General features: G+C 38.0%; 1 protein-coding gene across 1 annotated transcript in view; it reads left to right on the top strand.

Annotated features, from left to right (window-relative positions):
- Window positions 1-230: 230 nt before the first annotated feature.
- Window positions 231-14697, top strand: part of gpc5a (glypican 5a) — a 296070-nt gene continuing 281603 nt past the window's right edge. Inside the window, exons 1-2 of the mRNA XM_079812367.1 lie at window positions 231-584; window positions 9083-9244. Coding sequence (XP_079668493.1) covers window positions 434-584; window positions 9083-9244 — 313 coding nt within the window. The 5' untranslated portion in view covers window positions 231-433. The remainder of the gene's footprint in view (window positions 585-9082; window positions 9245-14697) is intronic.

The raw sequence follows: 14697 nt of genomic DNA, 5'->3' as shown, positions 1-14697 counted from the left end.
CTTTAGTTTTGTCTTAATCAGGGGTCAAACACACCGGGAAAGGTTATTAGGCTACTACAAGACAAAATTACCTAGTATACGCTCCTTAAAGCTCTTGATATTGTAGCATATCCTAGTTACTTGTCCTCTTCGTTGGTCGTGTAGAAATCTCCTCTCTTCTCTTCTAGTCTGACTACACTAATGATTCCGCCCATTCTCTCTTGACAGCTACGTCTTTCACCAACACACTCATTGCGCTCTTTTTGAAGGTCCTGCGCGAGACCCTCTGCTCGCGCGTATAGTCTATGTGTGTATGTGTGTGAGATGCAAAATCTCTTGAATATATTTATGTTCACCTAAAATCCCCGCTGTTTTCACCAAACAAGTTTTCCGACACGCCCGCGTTTCTAAATTTCAACTCGAACGGACAAACTCTTCTGGTCAGCTTTTGGAGATGGAGATGCGTGCCGTTTTGGTTTATGCCTTTTTAGCGGTTTTCATCGATCCATGTCGGGGGACTTTAATGGACTGTGAGGAAGTGCGTAAAGTTTTTCAACTCAAGCAAATCGGATCTGTAAAATCAGTCCCAGAAACACCGAGAACAGGTAAGATGTGACCGAATTTGACATGACAGTGACGTTCCTCTGATTTTGTGTCAATTCGTTTTTGCTCATTTCCCTACCAATGTTAAGCTGATCACCATTTCCCAAACAGTCTAACGCTTTAAGTTGTCAATTATTTGGAGTTTAAAAAAATTATTTTTCTGGAAGAATCGCAAATCTTTTTTTATTCCCGACGCGGAAGTCTTAACGATTTTGAAATGTAAATAAAGGAACTAAAACTCAAAAAAGTGAAACCGATTGTCACCTTATAGCTAGGAAACACGTCTCCACAGGTATCGAACATGTAAAATATTTGAATACTTTTATAAACTCCGCGATACTGACCCATAATAATTCATCTCATGAACTCAAATGACGCTTTCAAGACAAATTATAGCTTTAGGGCGCGTTTACTGGCTTTAGAAGCTTAGAGGTGATAAATAATCGTCGACTGACTGACTGACTGACAAGCATTACTTTTCACAAACTTTTCAAATAATGAATGGTGTCCCAGAGCAGTTCTTCTAACAGCTTAAATCTACTACTTTCGATAAAGACTTCAGTCCAAAGATTCCGTTTATTTTCATTAAAAACACATTTTTTGGAAGTAGATAAGTTGGCTGGGAGATTACGCATAGTCGCCTCTTTTAAATTTCCAGGATTTGTACAAGACTTATCCTGTCAGGAAATTGAGATAAATGGCACTATGGGAATATTTTGTTTTTGAGTAGGCTAATATTTTGCTGTTGGTATGCACAAGCAGGAGGTTACAGAAAGATACAATTGAGTTGAGACTGAAGTGTTGGCATCACCTTCGAACTGAGATTTAAAGGGATAGTTCCCCCCAAAATTAATCTGTCATTTACTCAAATTGTTCCAAACCTGTGTGAGTTTCGTTCTTCTGCTGAACTCAAAAGTAAATATTTCAAAGCTGTTGGCAGTAGCCATTGACTTTCCCCCTACTATGGCTACCATCAGCTGTTTGATTACCCACCAATCTTCAAAATATCTTCTTTTGTGTTCAGCAGAAGAGAGACACCCATACACCCAACTTGAGGGTAAGCAAATGACAAAGTTTTCATTTTTGGGTGAACTATCCCTTTAAAATCAGTTCAGAGTTTCCTCAAATCACCCCTCGAGATCAAGTATACTGTATACAAGGCCAGAAACTACCTCATGCCACTTGACTGCAAAATACAACCACAATTCTTTGCAAATGCACTGTTTGGTTTAAACAGCTGTCATGTAAATCTCTCAGGACTGTTTGGTTTGTGACCTTTGAGCCTGTCGAATGGGCTTTGTGGGGTTGTTTGGATAATCGTCCCATTTTGCTGTTGCTCTTGTGATCTGAAACTAGTTTTGTGACCTCTCTAATAATGGACGGTGCTCATATCTAAAGGAAAGGGCTCTAACCAGTTTGACAAACTTCGTTGCGTTAATGGATGCTAAGTGGCTCGAGGAGAACAGCTTGTACACTGTTTCCCACAGAGGTCATCAAATGGAGCTCGCTTCAAAGTGCTGCTTGGAAGAGGTTGTTTCTGAGTTTTACAGGAATTTAGAGCTGTGGTTTGCTATTAAAGTTTGGCACAACTCGAAAAAAGCCTCCAGGAAAGGTGCTCATCCTAAACTCCTGAACTTTTGTTTGGAAGCAGTTAAAGGGATAGTTCACCCAAAAATGAAAACTCTGTCATTAATTACTCGCCCTCATGTTGTTCCAAACCTGTAAGACTTTCATTAATCTTCGCAACACAAATGAAGATCTTTTTGATGAAATGTGAGCACTTTCTGTCCCTCCAACTGACACTTTGACGCTTCAAAAAGTTCATAAAGAGATCGTAAAACTAATCCATATGAACTGAGCGGTTTAGTCCAACATTTCCTGAAGAGACACAATCGCTTTATAAGATGAACAGATCTCATTTAGGCATTTATTCTCAAACATTCATCAACGCACACATCAGTTGTGGTAAACACGTTCGCTTGACATGGGAGAACCAATGAGGTTCATTCCTGTGTTACGTTAGAGCTTCTGCAAGAACCAATGAGGTTCATTCTTGTGTTACGCAGCACGTTTGAGCTTCTGCAAGAACCAATGAGGTTCATTCTTGTGTTACGTTTGAGCTTGAGCAAGAACCAATGAGGTTCATTCTTGTGTTACGCAGCACGTTTGAGCTTCAGCAAGAACCAATGAGGTTCATTCTTGTGTTACGCAGCACGTTTGAGCTTCAGCGAGAACCAATGAGGTTCATTCTTGTGTTACGTTTGAGCTTCAGCAAGAACCAATGAGGTTCATTCTTGTGTTACGCAGCACGTTTGAGCTTCAGCAAGAACCAATGAGGTTCATTCTTGTGTTACGCAGCACGTTTGAGCTTCAGCGAGAACCAATGAGGTTCATTCTTGTGTTACGTTTGAGCTTGAGCAAGAACCAATGAGGTTCATTCTTGTGTTACGCAGCACGTTTGAGCTTCAGCAAGAACCAATGAGGTTCATTCCTGTGTTACGTTAGAGCTTCTGCAAGAACCAATGAGGTTCATTCTCGTGTTACGTTTGAGCTTCAGCAAGAACCAATGAGGTTCATTCTTGTGTTACGCAGCACGTTTGAGCTTCAGCGAGAACCAATGAGGTTCATTCTTGTGTTACGTTTGAGCTTCAGCAAGAACCAATGAGGTTCATTCTCGTGTTACGTTTGAGCTTAAGCAAGAACCAATGAGTTTCATTCTTGTGTTACGTTTGAGCTTCAGCAAGAACCAATGAGGTTCATTCTTGTGTTACGTTTGAGCTTCAGCAAGAACCAATGAGGTTCATTCTCGTGTTACGTTTGAGCTTCAGCAAGAACCAATGAGGTTCATTCTCGTGTTACGTTTGAGCTTCAGCAAGAACCAGTGAGGTTCATTCTTGTGTTACGCAGCACGTTTGAGCTTGAGCAAGAACCAATGAGGTTCATTCTTGTGTTACGCAGCACGTTTGAGCTTCAGCAAGAACCAATGAGGTTCATTCTTGTGTTACGCAGCACGTTTGAGCTTCAGCAAGAACCAATGAGGTTCATTCTTGTGTTACGCAGCACGTTTGAGCTTCAGCAAGAACCAATGAGGTTCATTCTTGTGTTACGCAGCACGTTTGAGCTTGAGCAAGAACCAATGAGGTTCATTCTTGTGTTACGCAGCACGTTTGAGCTTCAGCAAGAACCAATGAGGTTCATTCTTGTGTTACGCAGCACGTTTGAGCTTCAGCAAGAACCAATGAGGTTCATTCTTGTGTTACGCAGCACGATTGAGCTTCAGCAAGAACCAATGAGGTTCATTCTCGTGTTACGCAGCACATTTGAGCTTTGGTCTTTTACTAATTATCTTTTTGGAAAATAGTAGCTTTTTTAGATTTAGAATTTAATGTGGATTTAAGTTGGCTTTGGGTTCAGTAGAGATGATTTTGCTTGCATTTATTACAGGTTTAGACAAACATGAATAAATGCATTGTTAGGCTCGTGTTGAATTCAGTTATACTTGTATATACATCTGCAAAAACAGATGCAAGGTTTCATGCTTTACTTTTCTGCTCGCTGTGATAAATGTGCAGTGACTGTAACGTAAACCATTTTTGGCCAAGTTTGACCTTTTTGAAAGTGTTCATCATTCTGTCTTTTTTGCCGTCTTTCCCATCCATCACCTCGCTTTTTCCTTCAGTTTCCATTTTATAAAGCAATATGTTCAAAGTATTCCATTTTTATGAGTTTACCTGACTTTATTAAAATGGAGCAAAGCATAAACAAGACATTGTGTTTGAAGGTCACACTTTTATTGTAGATTTCTAAATGCTGCAGTGATTTTCTTCTCTTTGCTTCCAATCTCGGATGTTAGTAGCAATGCAAACTGTTTGATGTCCAGCGGTTTCCAGGGCCAATTATGTCCCACACCACATGACCCCTTGTGAGGGCTAAGGTCCTAAAACATCAAATAAACTGACCACCACAGTGGCTGAGTGAATAAAAATGCAAAAATAGTCACATTGACATTTAAATGATTCCTCAAAGGTGTTTATTTCTGTAAGTTAACATTACTCTAGCAGTGGCATGCGTGCCAGACATTTTTCTTGTTAACTAGCTGTTGTAATCCTAAAGCCATGGTCAGGCATGCTTGTAAAAAGCACTGACCGTCTTTTCTAAATGACGCTTTTCACTGCTTCGCTCAGACGCCTGAAACAAACATACTTTCAGTCTGCTAGCAAAGCCTCACATTGCATTTGTTATGATTTGATCTTGGTTTTTGTGGTACTTCCTCTGTAATGCCTTCATGAAAGAAAGTGCTGGGATGCATGAACTTGAGAGTATTTTCTCTTATATTTGAGCATTGCGGTTGAATCGTCACTGTATAGGCTCATTGGAAACTCTAAAAATGTACATGTGTGCAATCGCTGCAGTTTTCAGCTGAAATGAACACTAGTGGCAGTAAAACACTGGCAACCTTTATTACTTTTAGTCTAATTTATGATTATGGGGCAGATTATAGATTGAAGAAGACTTATTTTCTCCTGCTTCTTTGCACAAATCTATGTCATGGCCTCTCTAAAACCACTTTTACTGCACTGCATTTGTGATCTGAAGCTCTCAGGTACGAGTCATGATAAAAAAAAACAACCTATAAGACTAGTAGAAACAAGTTAAAATGGCCTGGTTGCTTCAGTAAATGTTTTTTTTCTATATATGTGTGTTTTTATTTGCTTTTTTGCTTTACTCTATCGGTTAGTGCGCTTGTTTCCCGAACTGCTAATATACAATAACCAACATATACATAATAAAACTGCCAGAATTACGTCCATCTGTTTCGGAATAAACTGAACATGCTTCTGCTCACTGGACATTTCACTTTGAAAGTTTTGCGAAACATGCAAGAAGTATGGAAACATGGATTAAAACTTTGAATGGTAAAATTTTTAAGGTAATTGCGACTTTTTATCTCACAATTCTGACTTTTTTTCCAAACAATTGTTTATATCTCGCAATACTTGTGAAAAATTAAGTCAGAAATGCGATTTATAAAGTAAAGAGAAATTTTGCATTTTATAAAGTCAGAATTGCTTGATATAAAGTTACAATTTCGTGTTATAGTTAGAATTTTGTGATATAAACCAGATACAGAGCTCGCAATTGTGAGAAAAAAAAGTCAGAATTGTGAGTTTATATCTTTATAATGGTGCGTTCACACCGGACACGAATGAAGCGTTTTGCGCAAGTGATTTACATGTTAAGTCAATGCAAAGATGCGAATAGACATTCTGCGGCATGATTCGCGCGAATTACGTGATTGAAAAATCGGAACTTTGGCTGATATTTGCGCCGCGTTAACCTATCAGGAGCTTGCTCTAGTAGTGACAACAATGAGGAGAAAATCTGTATATTAATACTATATACTGTATATTAATATTAGTATATTAATTGAATAAATATATTCATTTCAAATAAAGCAAATAAAGCAAACAATTCAGTCAAACATTCAAAGTCAGTGCTAGTAGGCTACAACGGTAATGTAAATTTAAATAGCCTAAAAATAAAAAAGTATTGAAACTTCACTTTGCCCTCAGCCTAAACGATTTGCCAGGGAACAAATTATAGATCCATGAGACCAAAGATGGGCCATTACATATACACAAGAGAAATTATAGCTCGAGACACCACAGAGACATCAGAGCCAGCGGCAAATGTCTGAAGGATTAGCCGAGGAAAGGCTGCTCTCGCCGGGGTTAACGGGCACGGAGCGCCGCTGATCGCCTGGATCTCACAACTCCGAAAACGCCAGATAAAATGTTCAAATAGGCACTCTTTTTACAAATAAACCACAGATTTGAGCTTTAAACAACTACATTATCACCTGAATAAGACTTAAAACTACGTTTTGTCACACATTAACAGTAGAATTTTAACAAAAAAGACGTGTAAACACAGCCCATGTCAGCCATTTCTCAACAAGACGAACCGCCTGGCAGAAGCCCCGCCCATGACGCGAATTCGCATCTGTTGTGAAGTGAATGTCAGGCGCGAATGAAGCGAGAAAACCCAAAATGTCAAGCGTCCAACTTCGCGCGAATAGTGCGATTTATTCGCGTCATTCGTGTCCGGTGTGAACGCACCATAACACACAATTCCGAGTTTATATCTCACAATTCTGACTTTATAACTTGGAATTGCGACTTTATATCAGACGTTGCGTTTATATAGAGTTTTGAGATGTAAATTCGCAATTGCGAGAAAAAAGTAAGAACTGTGAGATAAAAAGTGGCAATTACCTTTTTAAAATGTTTAATCTGTGGCGGAAACAAGCTTCCATAAAGAAGTTTTGCAGAATTATTGCCACAGGTACATTTTTTACCAATGAGTCTTCACTCTCGCTGTCATTGCTAAGCAACCAGGTAAACAGCTGCTACTTTGATGACGCAAACGAATCCCGGTTCGGACCCAAATAATATTATATAAACACAGTCCAGCGGGGGCAGGGGGAGGGGGGGCAATCAAACTCGGGTTCGGTCCAGGCAATCGAACCAAGTGTGAAAGCACCCTTACTTGCAGCAAAGTGTTTTGAGACCATGTCAGCAAGGAGATCCTCTATGTGGAGTGACCTACACGGAGTCTCTTCGTTCAGTCGTCTCCAACAATTCCCGAATCTCACAGCCTGTTGAATCATGTGAAACCGGGGCAAAAAAAGGAGGGTGTAAAGTTCACAGTTGGATGGATTTATTCTCTCAGGTGATAACACTGAAACGTTTAGCATGTTGTGAGTGAGAAATAAACACTTCCTGGGGCGCTTTCATTTCGCTCTAGCGAGACAGAGATGAATTCCTTTCTTCACGCCATCTCCTTCGCATCTTGCTCAGGAACTCAAAACATTGCGTCACGGCGTGGTGATAGTGTCTTTAGCAACACTTGGCTCGTCTTGACACGTCCCGTGCTGTTTCCTAGAGCTATAGCCCCCTAGGTGCATGTCATTTGCATTGACCTTTTTAGGTGAAAACGTATTTTTTTCTTCTTATGTAGTGATGGAAAGTTTTTGTCGGATCTCAGTGGCAAAATAATTTGATGGCTAGAGATATCAGCCCTTTCATCCTCCCCACGCTACTGGCCTGCTGTAGCTTGCACAAATGTGGAGTTTTGTGGCCACCCGGTGGGAGTGTGAGTCTGAGAATGGTCCTTAACATCAGTGGATTTGTGAACGTAAAGATGCTGTAAAAAAGTAATTTTGTACAGCCTCTTTGCCATGATGTTGCTATACAGTTGCTAGGCTGTTTGGGCTGGTTTCTAGTGGTTGCTAGGGTGGTTTCTACCAGTCTGATACTGGCCAAGGTGTAATGTTTTGTTTTTAAATTATTATTTTTTTATCACTTATAATCACAATAATTATAATAATTTTTATAATCACATTTTTATGAAGCCAGGTGTTAATCATGATTCTGATCACTTTGGAAAATAGCAGCACACCTCTCCTCAACCACTGGCTTGAATGATAATTCCTTTATTTTCGATCATATTTTACAGTATAGCATATCTCATATTGTTTTTAATACATATCGTCTACATTTAAGTTTGTTTAACAAATATTGAGTAACACAAAAACGGCCAAAACACTGGGTTGTTACATCTGACCCAGGATCTGGGTAACACAAAAACTACCCAAACACTGGGTTGTTACATCTGACCCAGGATCTGGGTAACACAAAAACTACCCAAACACTGGGTTGTTACGTCTGACCCAGGATCTGGGTAACACAAAAACTACACAAACACTGGGTTGTTACGTCTGACCCAGGATCTGGGTAACACAAAAACTACCCAAACCCTGGGTTGTTACATCTGACTCAGGAGCTGGGTAACACAAAAACTACCCAAACACTGGGTTGTTACGTCTGACCCAGGATCTGGGTCTCACAAAAACTACCCAAACACTGGGTTGTTACGTCTGACCCCGGATCTGAGTAACACAAAAACGGCCAAAACACTGGGTTGTTACGTCTGACCCAGGATCTGGGGAACACAAAAACTACCCAAACACTGGGTTGTTACGTCTGACCCAGGATCTGAGTAACACAAAAACGGCCAAAACACTGGGTTGTTACGTCTGACCCAGGAAGGGGGTAACACAAAAACTACCCAAACACTGGGTTGTTACGTCTGACCCAGGATCTGAGTAACACAAAAACTACCCAAACACTGGGTTGTTACGTCTGACCCAGGATCTGAGTAACACAAAAACTACCCAAACACTGGGTTGTTACGTCTGACGCAGGATCTGGGGAACACAAAAACTACCCAATTTTATTTACTGCATTTTTACTGAATTATTCTGACCACAGCTGCTAGTTTTTGTCTGTAAAAACGACATAGTTTTTTTGAACAGTATGAAAAATATTAGACGCTTGCCCTCATAAGTACCAATTATCCAGGGATCAAATCCATATGACTTGAATACACGTAACTACCTTAATTAACAATCCCAAACTTTGTTTGTTTATCCCAACAGGTTCAGACCTCCAGGTTTGTTTATCAAAGAATGTAACGTGCTGCACCAAGAAGATGGAGGAGCGCTACCAGGTGGCGGCACGAAGGGACATCCAGAACCTTCTCCAGACATCCAGCTCAAGTCTGAAGTTCCTCATCTCACGAAATGTGGCTGCTTTTCAAGGTTAGTTCATTGATTTTAGAGACTAGCGCTGTCTGCAACGCTCAGCAAACGGTTCCTGACTTCTCTTACCACATGTTGTGTGTTAATTCGTTTATAAGCTTATGAGAAATCCGAAAGATCGCTTGAACAGTTTATCCTAGAGTCAGGTCATGCTTGGCAGGTTGCAACGTTTTTGTTTAGTATGATGTCAGTTTGATTCCACACATTTTACTGTTGTACAGTAAAGCATTACCACTGTATACTTTTCCCTGAGATCCACAATATGTGATTTAGTTCCCTGGTGGCTCTCCAAGGGCTTAATTCTGCTGCTTTTCAGTACATTTCAGGTTGACCAGTGTTCATTTATGGTTTTTTAAATGAATGGCTTCCTTGATGAGCTGTACACCAAGATGCTTGTTTTGATGCCTTAATGAAACCCTTCACAGCTTCATAATGTCAGGTCATAGGAGCCTACGCACCTTTGCGGAGGAGGGCATCCTTCATTTGAACCAAATGACAAACCTGGATAACCTGTAATCTTCTATAAGTGCTGATGCAAGAAGATGCACCGATCCTGACAAAAACCTCTCTGTGTCGTCCACCGCAGATTCTCAGCAGAGGCTCGCTCTCAGGTTTCACAAAGGTGGTTAGTCAGTCAGTGTGTAGCTAGCAGCTCATGATGGCTCAGTTCACTCTGAGTGTGTCGAGTTCTTGGATTGCGGCAAATGTGCCAGTAGAGTGAAGATTAGGAGTCTCCATTACAGTAAAAGTGAAGTGTCACTTTTTATGCTGACTTTTATGCTTTGAGAGTCATGTAGGTTTTTGTTTGAGTGAGGTGATGCTTCATAATATATCTTAGTCAGATACTATATACTGATAGCAGATCATTATTTCTATTGATAACCAATGCAATAGTCATTATTATAAATCTATACTTGCCTACAAAAGGCAAAGAAATACAGCATCAGCAAATAAAGAATTTTTGACTGTGTTTTGATTGTTCTGATCAATTTTCAGACTCTGAACTCAAAATAGTCAGTCAAACCCATATGGCAAAGGACATTCCGCAGATTTCCGCAAATTGTGGTGCCCGTTTTTTGAGAAGCATACAAAATCGCGTGCGCGATTGTGAGGGGTAGTAGGCTGCGCTTATTGGTGTGACACTTTTTTTTAGTGAGAGAGTGATATTTTTAAATGTCTAAATAAAAATTGACCACAGAGGATTTAAGAAAACGTCACTTGTCTGCAAAAATTTCCTATTTATAGCTATTAAAAATAGTTAATTTATTTACTTTTGTAGGTATTTATTTATTTTGCTCTATTGTTGAATGATATGAAATTGCTTATTTAATTATTTGTGTACAATACAATTGATAAATAATTTTTTTCTCTTTTGTTCTATTTGGATTTGTACACTTTTTTACGCTACGTCCAACATCATCGTCGCACCAGTTACACTTTTTTTACGCTATGTCCAATGGCATCGTCATGCCAGTTACGTTTTTTAACATCATCGTCGAGCCAGTTACGTTTTTTTTACGCTACGTCCAACGTCATCGTCATGCCACTTACACTGCTTTTACGGTACGTGCAACGTCATCGTCATGCCACTTACACTGCTTTTACGGTACGTCCAACGTCATCGTCGGGCCAGTTACGCTTTTTTTACGCCACGTCCAACGTCACTGTCTCGCCAGTTAAGTTTTTTTTTACGTTACGTCCAACGTCATCGGCGCGCCAGTTACGCTTTTTTTACGCCACGTCCAACGTCATCGTCACGCCAGTTACGTTTTTTTACGCTACGTCCAACGTCATCGTCGCACCAGTTACGCTTTTTTACGCTACGTCCAACGTCATCGTCGCGCCAGCTACACTTTTTTACGCTACGTCCAACGCCATCGTCGCGCTAGTTACGCTTTTTTACACTACGTCCAACGTCATCGTCGCGCCAGTTACACTTTTTTACGCTACGTCCAACGTCATCGTCGCGGCAGTTACGCTTTTTTACGCTACGTCCAACGTCATCGTCGCGCCAGTTGCACTTTTTTTACGCTACGTCCAACATCCTTGTCGCGCCAGTTGCACTTTTTTTACACTACGTCCAACGTCATCGTCGCGCTAGTAACGTTTTTCTACGCTACGTCCAACATCATCGTCGCGTCAGTTACACTTTTTTACGCTACGTCCAACGTCATCGTCGCGCTAGTTACGCTTTTTTACGCTACGTCCAACGTTATCGTCGCGCCAGTTACACTTTTTTACGCTACGTCCAACGTCATCGTCGCGCCAGTTACGCTTTTTTGCGCTACGTCCAACGTCATTGTCGCGCCAGTTGCACTTTTTTACGCTACGTCCAACATCATCGTCGCGCCAGTTGCACTTTTTTACGCTACGTCCAACGTCATCGTCGCACCAGTTACACTTTTTTACGCTACATCCAACGTCATCGTCCCGCCAGTTTCACTTTTTTATGCTACGTCCAACGTCATCGTCGCGCCAGTTACACTTTTTTACGCTATGTCCAACGTCATCGTCGCGCCAGTTACGCTTTTTTCGTAAGTTGAATATGGAAAGCTTTCCGCCGCAAGCTAGTTAATTTTACTTTATAACATGTTAAATATGGATATTTTTCTTACACATACGCATCGATTTGCTTCAGAAGGCCTTTATTAACCTCCCGGAGCTGTGTGGGGCACTTTTATAATGGATGGATGCACTTTTTCGGGGTTTAAATTTTGGGCTGCCATTATAAAGCTTAGATTAGCCAGGAATTTTTTTTAATATAGCTCCGATTGTATTCGTCTGACAGAAGAATATCATATACACCTAGTATGGCTTGAGGGTAAGTAAATCATGGGCTAATTTTCATTTTAGGGTGAACTATCGCTTTAATAAAATATATTTTTTTAAATATAAAAAACCCCAAATGAAGCACATAAATACATGTGTAATATTGATGATATAATATATGCCATTAGGAAAAAAAAGATCATTGTCTGCTTTCAATATTAGCCTAATGCTGAAAATGTCAAATTTGCCGATATCAATGTGTTTACTGATATATTGTGCATCCCTATCTCGAAACAGTATGTGCATGCCATTTCATCCCATGTGTTTTAAGACAACAAAATTCAGTACAGTTCATAATGCATTGCATTTACAGTTCTTCTTTGCTTTGCACTTGCATTTCGAGTTGTGACTGACAGTTCAAGCACATGTGTAGACATGCTTCTGTTTACTGCCTACTTTGCCAGACAACATTAGTGTGAGAGTTTCCCTCACAATCGAGACTATATCATTAAATCAAACCTCTTGCATTATTTCTCTTGTGGTTTAGGGCCCTTTTTATCTCAATGCGAGACCTGTTATGTTATATCATTTGGAAGAATGGTATTCAGGTGGCAGTTACCATAGTACTTAAAAACATTTTGCACGTTTTGTTGGGCGTAGACTCGGGGAGAGCCCTGATGGTGTCTAATCACAAGACTCATTTTATGAGATTAGGCCCATATTACAGGGCCCAGTCCCTTCCCTTCCCTCCTGCTGTCTAACTAGCTATTACCTCTTGCCTATGATACTGAACGCTGTTGTCTTAGAGCAGATATGAAAACAAGTGATATCACAGCTATGCATAAACTGTTTGAGATAGTGATTCCCAATGTACCATTAACCCTATTGATATCGGCAAATATTACATTTTCACTAATATTAGTTTAGCTAATATTAGAAGCAGACAATAACCTTTTTTTCTGATTGAAATGGCATATATATATATATATATATATATATATATATATATATATATATATATATATATATATATATATATATATATATATATATATATATATATATATATATATATACATATATATACATATATATATATATATATACATATATATACATATATATATATATATATATACATATATATATATATATATATATATATATATATATATATACATATATATACATATATATACATATATACATATATATACATATATATACATATATACATATATATACATATATATACATATATATATATATATATATATACATATATATATACATATATATATATATATATATATATATATATATATATATATATATATATATATATATATATATATATACACATATATATATATATATATATATATATATATATATATATATATATATATATATATATATATATTGCTCAAAGGGTTACACACCCCTTGCAGAATCTGTGAAAATGTGAATAATTTTAACAAAATTCGTTATTTTTTATTTAGTGCTGTCCTGAATAAGATATTTTACATAAAAGATGTTTACATCTAGCCCACAAGACAAATTTTTTTCTTATTTTATCAAATGTCCCCCTTTCAAAAGTTGACATACCCTTGATTGTTAACACTGTGTGTCGTTCCCTGGATGATCCACGGCTGTTTTTGTGTTTTGTGATGGTTGTTCTTGAGTTTCCTGTTTGTTCTGAGCAGTTAAACTGCCCAACGTTCTTCAGGTCCTGAAAGTGCTTCAGTTTTCCAGCATCATTTGCATATTTGAACCCAGTGACTGTATGATTTTGAGATCCATCTTTTCACACTGAGGATGATTGAGGGTCTCAAACACAACTACTAAAAAATTTTCAAACATTCACTGATGCTCCAGAAGGAAACACGACGCATTAAGAGCCAGGGGGTTAAAACTTTTGAACAGGATGAAGATGGCCAAATTTTTCTTATTTTGTTTAAATATAATTTTTTTTCATTTAGTACTGCCCTTTGGAAGCAACAGAAGATACTTACATGTTTCCCGGAAGACAAATTAAATACAATTTACCCTGATATACAAATCCAAAAACGTATCGCCCGTTATATACGTTCAAAAGTAAGGCCACAGGTAAATATAACATTATTATAATGGGTTTATTTAAAGATTGTTTTAAGTTCACTTAAATTGAAAGTTTTTTTTTGTAAAGCCTAATAAATGTTGAAATTGGTAGCTTTCAGTTATACTGTAATATAATGTCATTAATGTTTCATAGAGACTTCAGTATCAGTGATACTGGCCTTCATTCATAAAAAGATGCCATTACAACGCATATTTATTAATATGCTGTCTTTAAATTGTTTCTACATTAATTTAGAGAGTAACTGAAATTATTACTTTTAAATATTAAAAACTCCAAAAATATTAAAAACTTGCGATAAATTGTGATTAATTACAGAAAACAATGCGATTAATTAGTTATTGTTTTTAATCGATTCCCAACACTAATATATATATATATATATATATATATATATATATATATATATATATATATATATATATATATATATATATATATATATATATATATATATATATACACATACAATTGTTATATACATTTAATAATAAAATACTGTTTTATAACAGTATTTCATTATTAAATGTATATAACAAATTAATAAATATAACAATAATAAACA

This window comes from Gobio gobio (genome assembly GCF_949357685.1).
Source record: "Gobio gobio genome assembly, chromosome: 3".
Taxonomy (NCBI): domain Eukaryota; kingdom Metazoa; phylum Chordata; class Actinopteri; order Cypriniformes; family Gobionidae; genus Gobio; species Gobio gobio.
Note: the sequence above shows the minus strand (reverse complement) of the source record. Positions and strands in the feature narration are given on the sequence as shown.